This window comes from Rhinopithecus bieti, unplaced genomic scaffold (assembly GCF_001698545.2).
Source record: "Rhinopithecus bieti isolate Rb0 unplaced genomic scaffold, ASM169854v2 scaffold_10706, whole genome shotgun sequence".
Lineage (NCBI taxonomy): Eukaryota > Metazoa > Chordata > Mammalia > Primates > Cercopithecidae > Rhinopithecus > Rhinopithecus bieti.
The window spans coordinates 266,600-282,011 of NW_016806811.1; the positions used below are offsets into that span (position 1 = coordinate 266,600).

A 15,412-nucleotide genomic window follows, 5' to 3' on the forward strand; every position below is an offset into this window, starting at 1 on the left:
TGTGAATAATACTGCTGTGAACACAGGTGTGCAAATATCTAGGTCTCTGATTTCAATTTTTTTGGAGGTATATATCCAGAAGTGGAATTGCTAGATCACGTGCTTATTCTATGTTTAATTTTTTGAGTAACTGCTATACTGTTTCCCACAGTGGCTGCACCATTTTACATCCCTACCTGCCGTGCACAAGCATTCCAGTTTCTCCATATCCTGGCCAACACGTGTGATTTTTCTCTCCAGGAATGTGTGTGTGTGTGTATGTTTATAATAGCCATCCTAATGAATGTGAAGTGGTATCTCAGTGTGACTAATGAGTTTTAAAAATCACCTAGTGGCTGGGAGCCGTGGCTCATGCCTGTAATCCCAGCACTTTGGGAGGCCCAGGTGGGTGGATCACAAGCAGGAGTTCGAGACCAGCCTGGCAAACATGGTGAAATCCTGTCTCTACTAAAAAAATACAAAAATGAGCCAGGCATGGTGTCATGTGCCTGTAATCCCAGCTACTCAGGAGGCTGAGGCAGGAGAATTGCTTGAACCAGGGAGGCAGAGGTTGCATTGAGCAGAGATCACACCACTGCACTGTAGCCTGGGCGACAGAGCAAGACTCCATTTCAAAAAAAACCAAAAAAACCCCAAAACAAACAAACAAACAAAAAAATAACAAAAAAACCTCTATTAGGTCAAGATTGCAGTTTTATTTCATAGGGTCACAAAAATCTGTATTCCAATCAGTATTTGCAGAGACCAGAAAAGGAATGGTCCCAGATGACAGGTGTGCTGTTCATCCATCAGGAAAAAGCAATTAAGAAGTACACCTGTGGCTGTTCACCAGCCTAACATGGCCTTGTGCCCCGACAGTAATATGCAGGGTAAGTCCAGTTCCCAGGAGGCAAGCAGAAGTCACACACAGACACCAGGCAACAGGTTCTGATGGTCACAGGCCACTCTCTGCCCCTGGTTTCCTGCTGCCCCTACAGAGGGGCAGACTACATGGTGAGTCCACTTCATAGCTTCCTCTGCACTCTTTGAAGGGAGTGTGTGCCAACCATCGCACTGCCGACCTACTCTTTCCTAATAACCCGTCCATGTGCCCCACCCCTCCTGTCAGTCAGAAATGCAGCCTCTGGTGTGTGTGGTATGGACCGCTCAAGGCCTCTCAGGAGTGGGGCCTGTTTCCCCTGCTCCAATATCCTTTTCTCCCTGTCCCTGAAGACAGAAAGGTTTCTTTGCTTTTCTTGTACAATCACTGCTGGCTGAGCCCTGGGATTCCAATACAGACGGCCTGTGTAGACGTGGGTTGTATGAGCTGCTGGGGCTCAGGGGCAGTGTGGGGCTGATGAGATACTGACCTGGTGGACTGTCAAGGGCTCATGGGAAGACAACCCTTCATCTCTGTGGAGGCGTGGCTGGGCCTCTGGGGAGGGGTGGGAAGGGGCCAAGGTGGACCTCGGGAAAGGAAAGGTATCTCTTATCTCTTCCCATGCCCAAGTATTTCCCCAGCTGCCAGGCCTTCCAGGGATGGTGCATGGTGGTGACTAGGTATGGGGATGCAGGGGAGCCCTCGTGGGGTGTCAGGTGACTGTGTGGTCTAGGTAGACCAGCCTCGTCTGAGTGGTGGCAGTGAGGGGTCTGGCAGAGGAGCCAGGGTGCCTTAGGCCAGTTTTCTACATTTGACTTCTCTCTCCTCTCAGGTTCCTGGGGGAAGCCAAGGTCCCACTCCGAGAGGTCCTCGCCACCCCTAGTCTGTCCGCCAGCTTCAATGCCCCCCTGCTGGACACCAAGAAGCAGCCCACAGGGGTAAGTGCCTATCAGCCTCTGCCAGATTATGGTCCAAGGCATTGCCAGGTGGCTTCTTCCTCTTTGGGCCTTGCCATTCTGACCCCAGACACGTGTCTGACTTCAGCTCCCAGGAAGCAGGCCTGGCCCTCCCTGACCAGAGTTTGCAGTGTCTGCAGAGGCACTGGACTAGGGGAGATGGGAAGGGCAGAGGGAGCCCTGACCCCATCTGCGGGGCTCAAGTCAGCCTTGACTTGCAGCAGCTTGGTCTGCCCCTTGGTCTGGGGCTGCCTGTCTGGCCACCTCCTGTCCCCAGCTTCCTGGTCAGCCTTGGCTATAGCCCACCTAGTCTCCCTGGCAGACCTCCCCTCCTCCCTCATCACCCAGCCCTCTTTTCCAGATTCAGAATCTCTGAGACATCTGGGTCACAGGGCATGAGGGAGGGAGGGAAACAGCCCTCTCCCCTGCCCACCGGGACCCTCTTCCTTTTCCTCCGTTGTTCTTCCTGCCCCTCCCCTGGCCTTCTCAGCGCTCCCCAAGTCCAATCAGACAATTCCCAGCCCTCCTCTCTGCCTGTTATTTTTAGTGAGCTAAATATACCCTGCAGGGTTCTCTCTTCCTGGTAGAATTCTTGACCTCTCCTGTGGGTCAGCCCCGCCTTCCAGGATATACCAGGAACCATGGATTGGAAGTACTTCCTCCCTGTGAGGTCTGGGGGATTCAGGTCCTGACTTCTCTCAGGCAGGGCAGCTGCACTGCCCCGTGGCGGGTGTGTGAAGCCAGGGCTCCTGGCTGGCTGGGTGAGTCAGGAAGTGGCTGGTCTGGGCAGATCTCTGAATGGAATGAGACTGGATGCTGAGACCTAGAGAAAAGGAACCCCTGAAGTCACATAGTCAGTGGCTGTCCCCGCAGGGGTCTGGACTAGGAGCTCATCCCCTAGACCCTCTGGTGGAATGGCCGTGGATGGACTCCTGGTTCACTGAACTCCCAGTCTGCTGCCCTCCCGGTGCTGGACTTTGCTCCTGAGAGGTCTTAGGCTGGGGATGGCTGGGCTGCTCCCTTGATGGGAGACGTCACTTCCCAGGAGAGTCCATCCCTTTCCCACACAGGGCTCACTGGCAGAACGTTCTGGTTTAGAGCAGTATTCACTGAGCCTGTCTCTATCACCCTGAGTCCCCTGTCATCCTCCCTTTGAGCCTCCAGTCTCTTAACACTCCCTGTGGTCAAGGAGGACCCCAAGGAGTTCTGGAACTACCCCTTCAGGGGTCCTGAGGAGTCTCAGACCCAACCCTCGAGGCACAGAACATGGATGGAGAGATGACAGGTATCAAGGCAGCTGGCGAGAGAGAGCCTTGGGGTCAGGCTTGGTTCTCACTTCCTTGCTGGCACACCAGCATCTCTCCACTCCAGCTCTGCGTGCATCCATGACTGACATTTCCTGCCCTTCGGTCCCCTCGAACCTCAAAGGCCTATCCAGCCCCAAGGCAGAACTTTCCATGGCTGGTCCCTGTTCATGGGGCCGTGCCAGACTGGGGCCATCCCCTCCATGCTTCCCCTCGCCTACTGCTGCTCCTCATTCACACCCTGTCTGGGCTTCAGTCTTACCAGCAGGGAGCCTACTGCCTTCTCTTCCCTGGCCAGAGATTCCTGGCTGTCTGCAGAACTTTATAATCCTTCACCAACCATGTGTCCAAGAAGGGTGTGCGAGATCCAGGAGGTGGCAGATGGGAGAGAGTGCTGGACCCTGCTGGGTTGAGCCCCACTAACTGAGCACGGGCTGGAAATGGAGTGGGTGGCGGAACCTCCTCCCTGTTGCCTAGGAGGGAGTCATCACCTGTGCAGAGGGTCTAGGACCAGATTCTAGTCCATGTGATGGCATTAAGGTCACAGAGCAGCCCCAGACAGGTCGTACGACCCTATGGGCTGGGGCTTCCTGCCTGGGACCTGGGCTGGCTGCACTGTAGTGTGAGGTAGGGATAACTGGGGGTGTGCTTGGCAGGGACAGAGAGCCAACAGCATTGAGGGTTCTCGCTGGCCACTCACTGAGACCTCATGTCTCAGCTGAGCCCAATCAGCAGAGCATGCCTTGTGCCCCCAGTTCATTGTAACTCAGTTGCCTCTAAGGGCCAAAGGAACCTGCTGATGGGGTGATAGGAGTGAATATAGGGCCAGTGGGCTCCTTAGGAAACTCTGGCAGGCTGAGAGGCGTGGGGGAGGCCGGGAGTCCTGCCGCAGGCTGACTGCAGACCCCGTTTGCCTTTTGCTCAGTGTTCTCACCCTAGTCTCTTCAGATATGGCACGCTGGGCTGTGTGCCATGTAGGATGCCAAAGCTACCTGGCAGCTGCTAGGTTGATGGGGAAAACACTCCCCCTGTCCTGGAGGAACCTCCAGGCCATGGGGATTTAGGACACACGGAGGAAAAGAAGTAGCATCCTCCCAGATGTATTTTAAGAGCAGCTCACTCATGAAGGTGTGGACACATGGAGAAAACTCAGTAGGCAACATCCAGGCCTTAAAGCCAGAGTTGGATCACAAAGTAGGAGAAGAGCCCACGAAGCCCAGTGGTGTGCGGGTCAGGGAGCCAGGAGGGCACTGTGTCTTGGGAGCAGGGACCTGAAGTGGGCAGGACAGTGCTCAGTGAGTCCGTGAGCTTTCTTCAATGGTATGGAGCTTCTGTCAACCAACCCTGCGTCAACTCAGGGCCACAGCTACCCTCCGCCTGCTTCTGCAGGTTGTCTGAGGGAGAGGTTAGTGAGAGCCAGGCACATATCAGGCCTGTCTTGTCCACACGGGACATGTGTGTTAGGGGAGGTGAGAGTGGGCTGGTCTGGGTTTTGGTTTTGATGAGGTCAGTGTTGGAGAGCTGTGGTTGAGGAAGTAGGTGGCACACAATGGGTTGGGCATGGCAGGGTGGGCAAAGGACCCCAGAGCCTGACCACACAACCTGGAGAACGGTCATGGCCAGGGAGGGTCTGAGGAGGTCATTCGCCTTCAGTTTCCTGAGCCCTCAGCCTGGGGCCAGACAGGAGCCTCAAGTTCTGCTGATCTCATTGACTGTGGGCCTCAAGGCAGCAGACGAGGGCGACCGAGGTTACCCTGCTGCAGGGCAGCATGTTTGGTGGACACACGATTGACTGACAATGGCCTTGTGTGGGGAGAGCCCTGGAGTGCTGCTGGGCTGGAGACCTGAGGACCTGGGCTGTCAGGCGGGGGGCCTGTGATGTGGAGGACCTTGAGGAGGGTCTCAATGGGACTCTAGGCCCAGGTTGTGTGGTCTGGGAGAGCACAGGGCTCATATACATCCCCCAGGAAGAAAATCTCAGCTCTGTTTGTCTAGAGAAGGTGACAGGGGCTGAGCTGTGATGTCACGGTGAGGGTACAAGGTCCTGGTCCTGGGTGGGGCCCACGGACATGCCCACTTTCCCTTAAGAGCCTCAGCAGAGCCAAAGAATTTCGGTATTCACCATCAGATCCTGAAGCCGTGGTCCCTAGGGCTCATCCCTGGTGCTGAGATCTGTTCTAGACCCTGAGCTCCAGAGCCTCTGGAGCTGCAGGGATGTCCCTGTGGCTTCCTGATGGGCAGCTAGAAGACGGACCTTGCTCTGTGCCAGAAGTCTCATTCAAGGACCCAGAGCCACCCGGATGGTGCCAGTTCTTCAGGAGGTTGGTGTGGAGCTGTCGGTGTAGAAACACCGGATGCTCAGGAAGCCCCAGGAGGGGCTGCTTAAGTGGTCTCTGGAGTCCTCTCTCTGAGAGGACTGCTCCTGTCTGCGTCCTGGAGAGGGCTGCTCCCGAGCCCCAGTGCTGAGGAGCTGGCACTGGGCATGGTGTGGAGGAGTTACACTCTGGCGGCTCCACCTCTCACAGAGACGGTGTATGGAAGCCCCCAGGTGGTGTGCAGTGACTGTATAGCAGGGTGAGCCCCTAGAAACAGGAAGGGGCACTCTTCCAGGGGATCTGTCTCCAAGGTCAGAGGCCCAAGGGCAGCCCAGGTGTGGCCCTTTTAAGTTTTTGCTTAACTCTCCTCTCCTCACGGGGGTCCCCTCAGACCGCCTGATTTAACACTGCAACCTGCAGACCCTGTCTTTGCCCCTGATCTTTCTGCTCTGGTTTACTTTTTCTTTTCTTTCTAACGTACTCTCTTCTTTACGTATTTATTTTGTTTATTATTTATTGTCTGTCTTCTCTGCCAAGACATCAGCTCCATGGAGGCAGGGGCCTTTGCCTTATTTATGGAAGTGTCCCCAGAATCCTGAACAGTGTGTTTGGCCCTGGCAGGTGCCCAACATGCATGCACATGTGCACACACACACACGCACCCACAGACGTAGAGGGAATGAACATGTGAGTTAATGAATGAAAGGGTCAGGCCACACATGTCAGGCAGGCCCTCACTCCTCGTCTTTCAGATGTGGGCCCAGCTCAGGCCACGTCAAACAAACACCCCACACAGGCCTGGCCTCTGGGGCCACTGCACGGAGCCCTGCGCTCACAAGGGCCTCTTGCTTAGCTTAATTCACTACTGTTTCCATCTTGAAATTCTTAAGGCTCACTGCATCCTTGACCTCCTGGCTCAAGTAGGCTCAAGTGATCCTCTCGCCTCACCCTCCTGAGTAGCTGGGACTACAAGTGTGGCTAGCGCGTCCAGCTAATTTTTCAGTTTGGAATAACAGGCTCTGCATTTTCATTTTGTGCTGGGCCTGCACATTATGCAGCTGGTCCTGACCTCATGCTACTCTTGGAGGGCTGGAGTCAGCATGGATGGGCAGGGGGCTTTATTTGTCTTCTGGTCCATCATTCTGAACTTGAGTGTGCTGTTCTCCAGTTAAGGACTTTCTCCTACATAACCAAAACACAGCCTTCCAAAGGACGAAACTACCATGGACACAGCACTCTCATCTAATCCCCAGACCCCAGTCCCGGCTCATTCATTTTTCCCACAGTGTCCTTTGTAGCAGAAGGATCCCACTGAGGCTCGTGTGTTGTGCCTAGTTGTTCTGTTTCTTCAGTTTTCTTCCATTTGGAATAATTCCTCAGTCTTTCTTTGACTTTTATAACCTTATAGCTGGATTTTTTTTTTTTTTTGAAAGTCAGGCCAATTATTTGTAGAATGTCCCCCACACTGGTTTTGCCTGATGTTTCCTGTGTTTAGATTTAGGCTGTGCGTCTTGGGTGTGAGTGTAACACTGACGCTGCGTGGCTCTCTTTGTGCCCTATCAGGTGGGATGATTGTGATTTGTTTGGTCACCACACTGCTAACTGTGATCATTTGATTACACTAGCATCTGCTGGGTGTCCCTGCTAGTCATTCATCTACTCCCGTTTCTCATGTCAGAATTTTGTGGCTCTGTAATATCCTCTTTGTCATCTAACCTTTACCCACGAGTTCCATGAGCTGTTTTTTTTTATTTTTATTTTTATTTTAATTTCTTTTGAGACGGTGTGTCACTCTGCTGCCCAGGCTGGAGTGCAGTGGTGCAATCCTGGCTCACTGCAGCCTCCGCCTCCTGGTTTCAAGCAATTCTCCCACCTCAGCTTCCTGAGTAGCTGGGATTACAGGGGCATGCCACCACACCTGGCTATTTTTTGTATTTTTAGTAAAGATGTGGGGGGGGTTTACCAAGTTGGCCAGGCTGGTCTTGAACTCCTGACCTCAGGTGATCCACCTGCCTCGGCCTTCCAAAGTGCTGGGATTACAAGTGTGAACCACTGTGCCCAGCCTTCATGAACTGTTTTTGTTTCTGTTTTGAGAGTGGTCTCGCTCTGTTGCCCAGCTGGAGTACAGTGGTGTAATCATGGCTTACCGCAGCCTTGCCCTCCCTGGCTCAAGTGATACTCCTGCCTCAGCCTCCTGAGTAGCTGGAATACAAGCGTGGGCCACCACGCCTGGCTAATTTTTTATTTTTTGTAAAGATGGAGGGTCTCACTATGTTGCCCAGGCTGGTTTTGAACTCTGGACTCAACAAATCCTCCTGTCTCAGCCTCCCAAAGTGCTGGGATTACAGGCGTGGTGAGCCACTGCACCTGGCCATACCAGGAGTTTTAACATCACTGCTGTTTCTTGGTTGAATTCATTATTGCTTTGATGATTGCTAAATAATGATATTCTCAGTTATTTTTCCTGCATTAGTCAGTTGGCATTTTGTGATCAGGAAAAGATTTCTCCTCTCCTATTTATTTATTGCAATATGGATTTGTGTGTTTCTATTTTATTCAATTGTTTAACCTGTTACTGTTATTCTGTATTTTCATGTTTCTGTTGTCTCAGATTTGGCCTGTGGGAGCTCTTGAAAGTTGGCTTCTGTGTCTTTTTGACATGTTTTACTTTTTATTATTTATTTATTATTTTATTTTATGTTTTTGAGGTGGAGTCTCACTCTGTCGCCCAGGCTGGAGTGCAGTGGTGTGATCGACTCATTGTAACCTCTGCCTCTGAGGTTCAAGCAGTTCTCCTGCCTCAGCCTCCCAAGTAGCAGGGATTACAGGTGCATGCCACCATGTCTGGCTAATATTTTTGTATTTTTAGTAGAGACAGGGTTTCACTGTGTTGGCCAGGCTGGTCTCAAACTCCTGACCTCAAGTGATCCGCCTGGCTCGGCCTCCCAAAGGGATTACAGGTGTGAACCACCTTGGCCAGCCTCTTTTGACGTGTTTTTAAGAATCATTCATTCATTAAGCATTTCCTTCCTTTCTGGCATAAGAAGATGGTCCAGGCTCATCTTGTATCTTCTCTGCCCTAGCCCTGGAAGTAGTTATTTCTCCAAAGAGCCCAACTTACCTTTCGCTGAAGTGGAAGAAAGTCCCAGGACAGTTATTAAACGTGCAAATACCCAGGGCCACCCTGGACCTACTGAACTGGCATCTCTAGGAGTCAGGTGTGGCGTCTGGAGGGACAGGAAGGCTCTTTCTTCTCTTCCCCTCCACGGTGTTGCAGGAGCTGAGGGGACTGACTGCTCAAGTGGCGACACCTGGTGGTGATTGAGGAACCCACAGGGCATGTTATGGCCATGCCTTGGGTGAGGGAATTCAAGGGTCGCAGTTGCCTTTGTCGACCTCCTCCTGGGTCTCCTGGGATGCTGAGCTGGCTCTTGCCTCCTTCCTTAGTGTTCTGTGCCCAGCTTTCCACCAGTGCTGCTCTCTCTTAGTGTGGCTGTCCCTGGGCCCCAGTCTGGAGAGTTCAAGCTCAAGAGTGGAGTGTGTCAGGAGCCTTCAGGCCCTTCTGTCTTGGGACTGAGTTTGCTCCACGAGTCCCTGGACGTCCCTAACATCATTCAGCAGAAAGGTCCAGTGAACTAGCCAGAGCCACTCAGAGGGACATTATGCCTCAGTAAAAACTGTGTTTATAAAGGGTTTGTCAAAACCTGGGGAGAGCTTATCGTCTGACATTCAGTAAAAGAAAATCATTTTGCATACAGCAGACCTGTCTACTATTTGTTTGAAAGATTGATGAGAACTGGAATGTGGAGTCAGGGAATTATGGACAGTTGGTTTTCTTTTCTTTTCTTTTCTTTTCTTTTGAGACGGAGTCTCGCTCTGTCACTCAGGCTGAAGTGCAGTGGCGTGATCTCAGCTCCCTGCAAGCTCCACCACTCAGGTTCATGCCATTCTCCTGCGTCAGCCTCCCAAGTGGCTGGGACAACAGGCACCCGGCACCAAGCCCGGCTAATTTTTTGTGTTTTTAGTAGACACGGGGTTTCACCTTGTTAGCCAGGATGGTCTCGATCTCCTGACCTCGTGATCTGCCCACCTCGGCCTCCCAAAGTTCTGGGATTACAGGCGTGAGCCACCGCACCCAGCCAACAATTAGTTTTCTTTTGCATTATTTTTCCAAAGCTTTCTGTGCTTGCCAAACTTTCTTAGAGTATCTGTTGTGCTAATTTGAGAGAATGGCTGCTCCAGGAGGCTTACTGGACCTGTGGTGCCGGGGCAGGGCTCAGGCAGGCCCAGGAGCAACCAGGCTGCAGAGCCTGCTGAGGTTGTGCCATTCCCAGGTTCGGGGTGAGGGTTGGGGTGGGGTGGGCGCATGGGCAACCCGACCTTGTCTGTGAGGGATGTCACCAGTCCCTCTCCTCTCCGGCCGGTGCAGGCTGGGGCAGCTGAGGATGTGGTGGGGTCAGGAAGGAAGAGGGCTCCGCAAGGCTGGCAGCACGCTGAGACCCTCTCAGTGCTAGCTGCAGCCTGAGCAAAGCAGAGCAAAGCTGAGTCGTCCCTGGAGAAGTAGGGGCGAGCCATTGACTGAGCAGAGTGGCCAAAGGGACATTTTCCTGAAGACAGGCCGAGTGGAGAGTGGGAAAAATCCTGCAGGAGAGGTTGGATCCCTGATTCATTTGCAGAAGCCCACTACGTGCTACATCAACGAATTCACTCCACCTTTGACCTGTGAGGAATGAGGAAACTGAGGCGAGGGAGGTCACAGATCTTGCCTAAGGTCACACAGCTCCTGAGTGGTGGAAGCTGACCCCAGATTCTGTGCTTCGAACCACCTGACTATGCTGATAGGTCCCTGGGGGTGCCTTTGCCACAGCCTCCTGCAAACCTGGCTCTTGTCAGAGCCATATTCCTTGGTGGAGGGATGCCAGAAACAGGGAAGGTACCGGAGGGCAGTGGTCCGAGGCCAGTGTACTTACCTGTCTCCCATGTCTCATCTCTTCTAGGCCTCGCTGGTCCTGCAGGTGTCCTACACACCGCTGCCTGGAGCTGTGCCCCTGTTCCCGCCCCCTACTCCTCTGGAGCCCTCCCCGACTCTGCCTGACCTGGATGTAGTGGCAGGTGAGTAGCCCACATGGGCCTGGCCGAGCCCCAGAAAGAAGGCCGGCAGTGGCACTTGAGCCTGGGGGCTGGGAGCTGCAGCGAGGCTTCCCAGCCTTTGCTGCCCTCCCCAGGTTGGGGGCTGCCCAGGCCTGGAGAGAAGAGGGTGCAGTGGGTGGGAAGTCCTAAGGGTTGCCTTCTGCCGTGCAGAAAGAAGGGGCAGCAGGCAGGTTCCCTTGGGTGCTGCAGTGAGTAGTGTGAGGATGCCTCCCAGCCCCAGCTGCCTGGGAACGGGGCTGAGCCCAGACTGGGTGTTCTGAGCTGTGCAGCTCTGAGAAGGGTGTGTGGGGACCGGGTCTGGCTCAGGTGATACCTGAGGCACCACAAACTCCCCAGAACCGAATGCTTCCCTGCCTCGGGACCCAGCAGGCCTTTGGTAATGGTGTGTGACAAAAAACTAGTTTTTTTCTTAAAAGAGCCCTGAGCTGAACTTCAGGGTTCTAGTCCTGCCTTTGACACTGAGTCCCTGTGTGACTTTGGGCTGATTACTTTCCCTCTCTGGGCCCATAGATTATTTGTGAGGGGAGCAGACTAAATTAGCTAAGTACTGTGCCTGTCTCAGCTCTCTTCACTTGGGTCTGCCAGCCTGGTCAGCCTGGGGTGGCTGGCTCTCCAGTGGTGGGCCTGGGCGTGGGAGCCTCCATGTGGTCCAGCCTGCTGGGGTTGGGAGGAAGCTACACAGATGGGCTAGGGGGCACTTGCCCATGGGAAAGATTCTAGAGTTTTTCTCTTAGTGAAGGGAGCTAGAAGCAAGCACAGCATTAAAACCTGATCAGCCCATGTTTCAACTGAGTGTGCCCTGTGCCTGATCTGGGACCAGCCCAGCAAAGGGCTCTGTGGTGAGGTCGGCAGAGCAGAGCCGTCTCGCTGGGGCTCAGCACTGTCGGAGCTTAGAGATGGGAGATCAGTCTGGACTGGAGTAACCTGGTAATCCTGAGCTGTGCAGCTGGAGTGGGCTCAGGGGAGGAAGGAGAGGTGCCCCTGGTGGCAAAGGGTGGGGAGCGGGGAGGACCCGAATGCTCTGGGACCATGTTGAGGTGGATCTGACAGAGTTAGGTACAGGCCAATCAGGGGAGGCTTCCGGACACGCTTGGGAGGTGGTGAGAATTGACAGGTGCCACTGGGCATCACAGCTATTTCTGAGCTTTGCACCAGGCTGGGGTGGGCGGGGAAGGCAGGGTTGGGGCTGGGGGTGCAGTAGGTTGGTTTCCCTCACCCCAACCTCCTCCCTCCCCTCCGGGGGTTATGCCCTGCCCACAAGACAGGCGGGGGACAGAGCCGGGCCGAGACTTGGTCCCTGCTCAGTGACAGCACCGTGGACACGAGATACTCTGGAAAGAAGTGGCCGGCCCCCATGGGTGAGACACGGGCCAGGACTGTCCTGATCCCAGACCCTCCCTGTAACTGTCTCACTAGCTGCCATGGTCAGCTCGCTGGAGTGGGGTCAGGTGGCAGAGGCCTCATCCTGCAGGACTTGGTGGGTGGGAGGGCTAGGGCCATTCTGTTTTCTTCCTGTTGACTAACTGGACTGACTGCCCTCAAGTTTCAACTGCTGGAAGCTCCTCTTCTTTCTACCTCATCCATCCTGGCTCACTGATGGGGAGGGAGGAGGGAGAGGAAGAGGGGTGAGTCTTAGTGCCCATGCCTTTTGGATCTTCTGCCCCCTGGGCTGGGTCCCAGGGGTGGGGACAGGGCCAGAGGGACCCAGGCCTCATTAGGGTCCTCTCCTCTTAGACACAGGAGGAGAGGAAGACACAGAGGACCAGGGACTCACTGGAGATGAGACAGAGCCATTCCTGGATCAAAGTGGAGGCCCAGGGGCTCCCACCACCCCAAGGAAACTACCTTTGCATCCTCCACCCCACTACCCTGGGATCAAAAGAAAGCGAAGTGCACCTACATCTAGAAAGCTGCTGTCAGACAAACCGCAGGACTTCCAGGTGATGAACAGGCTTTCTCTGACCCCAGGATCCTCTTCAACCATCAGCTGCTGGTGCCAGGCACCTGCCTGGTTTGTCCAGCTTCAGGGGAAGATGTGTGTGGGAGCCTCAGGGCCCTCCTGCGGGGGGAACCTGTAGTTTCCCTGGGTCTGGGCAGATGCCGAACAGGGAGTTCACATCTTAGGTCCACAGAACAAGCTTGTGCCCAGCCCCGTGGTTTTGCGCTTAAAAAAACAAAACAAAACAAAACAACAAAAAAACTCACTGCAGAGGTTCAGCATGTCTTTGCATCTCTGATCTGTTTTTCTAACCAGGGAGTATCCAGACAGCAAGCTCCTGGCTATTCAGGTGTGGTCTGTGTCCAGCACCTTCTGCATCACCTGTGTACTTGTTAGACATGCAGGGTCTACCCAGACCTACTCTACCAGAATCTGCATTTTAACAAGACCCTTACATCAGAGAAGCTCTCCCTATATCTATCCCCCTGCATAAAGCCATAGATTTTTCTGAGAGTCATATGGAATTTGAATTTGTTCAAGCTCGTCACAGAATAAAACTATTAATGTTAACACTTCGACACATTTTATCCAAAATCCATCCCATTTTATTTGCTTTTAACTTTGGTCCTTTGCCTATTTTTTTTTCTGTTGAAAAGAATTTTCTATTTTGATGTACTCATACAGTGATATTTAACTCTTTACAACTACTTTTAAGGTTAAAAGCAGGAAACTTAAATCTCTATTTATAATACTAAGTGCAACAAATTGCAAAATGTGTTTTTATTCTAAATCATGGTAATTTAAGCAGAAGTCCTAGCTCTAACCACTGTTTGCCCCAAGACACAAAATCCTAGCCCCCATACTATTATTCCCCAAACATGTTCATATTGCCTTTGTTCTCTTTATGGAAATAACATATGTTTATTTCAGAAAGTTTGGAAAATATATTAAAATGAGGAGATTAAAAATCACTCATCCATCTTTCCATTGCCTTAATATTGTAAAATTTCATATTTTAAAATATCTTACCTAATGTTTGGAAGCATAGATGTTGCTGAAGTCTTCATTTACTTACAGCTCAATGGCAAAAGTTCTTCATTTATTTCTCAGAATGTAAGAAAGCATTGCATCTTATAAAGAATAAAGGCTATTTCTGGGGTCACTTCACTGTGTCAGCTCGACCTCTGAGGGAATTGTCAATAAAGAACATTCAGACCACTTAAAAATGCCAGTATCAATGGGGTCTTGGGTGGGGCATGTGCCAACGGCTGAATGATATAAATGGGGGCTGTATCTGCCCACCCCTGGGGTTTAATGTGGGTAGCTGACGAGGGGCAGCCTGGCAGCTCTTCTATGGAGCTATGGGATTTTCTATAGATGTCAGAGGCCTTGGTGGGAAAATATGATAGTTCATATAATGCTCTTTCTAATTCCTTTCTAATACTTTCCCAAGAAGCCAGTGGTGAGATGGTCCCTGAGATTTCTGACTCTTGGGGTGGATGATGGGTGGTCCTTAACTCCCCCCCCTTCCTCCTACTCTTTCCTCCTTCTGGTTTTCAGATTAGGGTCCAGGTGATCGAGGGGCGCCAGCTGCCGGGGGTGAACATCAAGCCTGTGGTCAAGGTTACCGCTGCAGGGCAGACCAAGCGGACACGGATCCACAAGGGAAACAGCCCACTCTTCAATGAGGTGGGAGACACGGGGCATGAGGGCCAGAACCTTGGTGGGCCTTCCCATCTGGAAGCCCAGCGCACACACCTGGCAATTCATTCAAGAGTGTTTACGTATGGCGCTGACCTTGGGTGGTGAGATGTGCTGGCTCCCAAGGAGGTTATCTGTGGGGCTGGAGAAAGGGTTCCTGCTCTTACTTCTCCTGCTCCTCCACATCCCTGTCACCCTATACGGCCAGCCACTCACCCAACCTTGAAATGACCATGTCTGTGAGGCCAGGGGCAGATCACCCCAGAACTTGTCCAATCCCCAATGCTGAGCCCAATCCACATTTTCTGAGGGGACTAAACTGCTAGGCGTGGAGGCTTGTGGGGGGTGGTCCTCCCTCTCCCTGGACTGAGGGGTCAGCAGGCACTGGTATGTCTCCCTTTGCTCTGAACCAACAGACTCTTTTCTTCAACTTGTTTGACTGTCCCGCGGAGCTGTTTGATGAGCCCATCTTTATCACGGTACGTCTCAGCAGTCAAAATGTTCTCCATGGGCTGTATGTACGCACATAGGTGTCAGTGCACACAGGTGTGTGTGTGTGTGTATGCGTGATTGTGCATGTGTGTGCATGCATGTGTGTGCCTGTCAGTATGTATGTAAGTGTGTGTGAGAGGGAGGCGTGTTAAAGCCTGACACGTGGATGATGTGGAGTAACTCACAGTCAGGCCCTATGGGTCACAGAAATGCCTGCAACAGCTCAGCTGGGAGGCAGCAGCTGCAGAAGACCTCACTGCTCAGCATCCCCCTAGGGGCTCAGGTCAGGGTCCTTGAATCACTTGTGGCAATGAACATTTACGTTTCCATCTTATTTTGTTAATCCACGTGCTGCTTCTGACCGAGATTCTCTTTCTCTGGGCCTTGGCTCTTCCCCCATCTCCTCTGAAAGGCACTACAGCCAAGTGGCTGAAAGTGTAGGCTCTGGCACTAGGGTGGATTCCAGCTCTGTCTATGCCATGCAGGGGTTGTGTGTTTCTCTACAAGTCTCTGTGCCCCTATTTCATCCGTGAAATGGGGATAATGACAGTATCTGCTGATGGGGTTCTTGTGAGGGCTAAACATTGCTTAGAACAATCTGTGGAATTGAGTAAGTGTGAAGTGTTGGCAGTTATTGTTTGGGAGGGAAGAGCTATTGGGTTGGCTGTGTGGGCCCCATGTTCCCTGTGAATGTG

General features: G+C 52.6%; 1 protein-coding gene across 17 annotated transcripts in view; it reads left to right on the top strand.

The window, feature by feature from the left end:
- DYSF (dysferlin) overlaps positions 1 to 15,412 on the top strand; it is a 236,488-nt gene that overhangs the window by 49,907 nt on the left and 171,169 nt on the right. For 9 of the 17 annotated variants that reach the window (XM_017877594.1, XM_017877596.1, XM_017877598.1 and 6 more), the window contains exons 4-9: positions 1,692 to 1,797; positions 10,432 to 10,546; positions 11,851 to 11,943; positions 12,320 to 12,525; positions 14,085 to 14,213; positions 14,642 to 14,704. In XM_017877594.1, coding sequence (XP_017733083.1) covers positions 1,692 to 1,797; positions 10,432 to 10,546; positions 11,851 to 11,943; positions 12,320 to 12,525; positions 14,085 to 14,213; positions 14,642 to 14,704 — 712 coding nt within the window. The remainder of the gene's footprint in view (positions 1 to 1,691; positions 1,798 to 10,431; positions 10,547 to 11,850; positions 11,944 to 12,319; positions 12,526 to 14,084; positions 14,214 to 14,641; positions 14,705 to 15,412) is intronic. The other 8 variants (XM_017877600.1, XM_017877604.1, XM_017877606.1 and 5 more) reach the window with 1 other exon arrangement.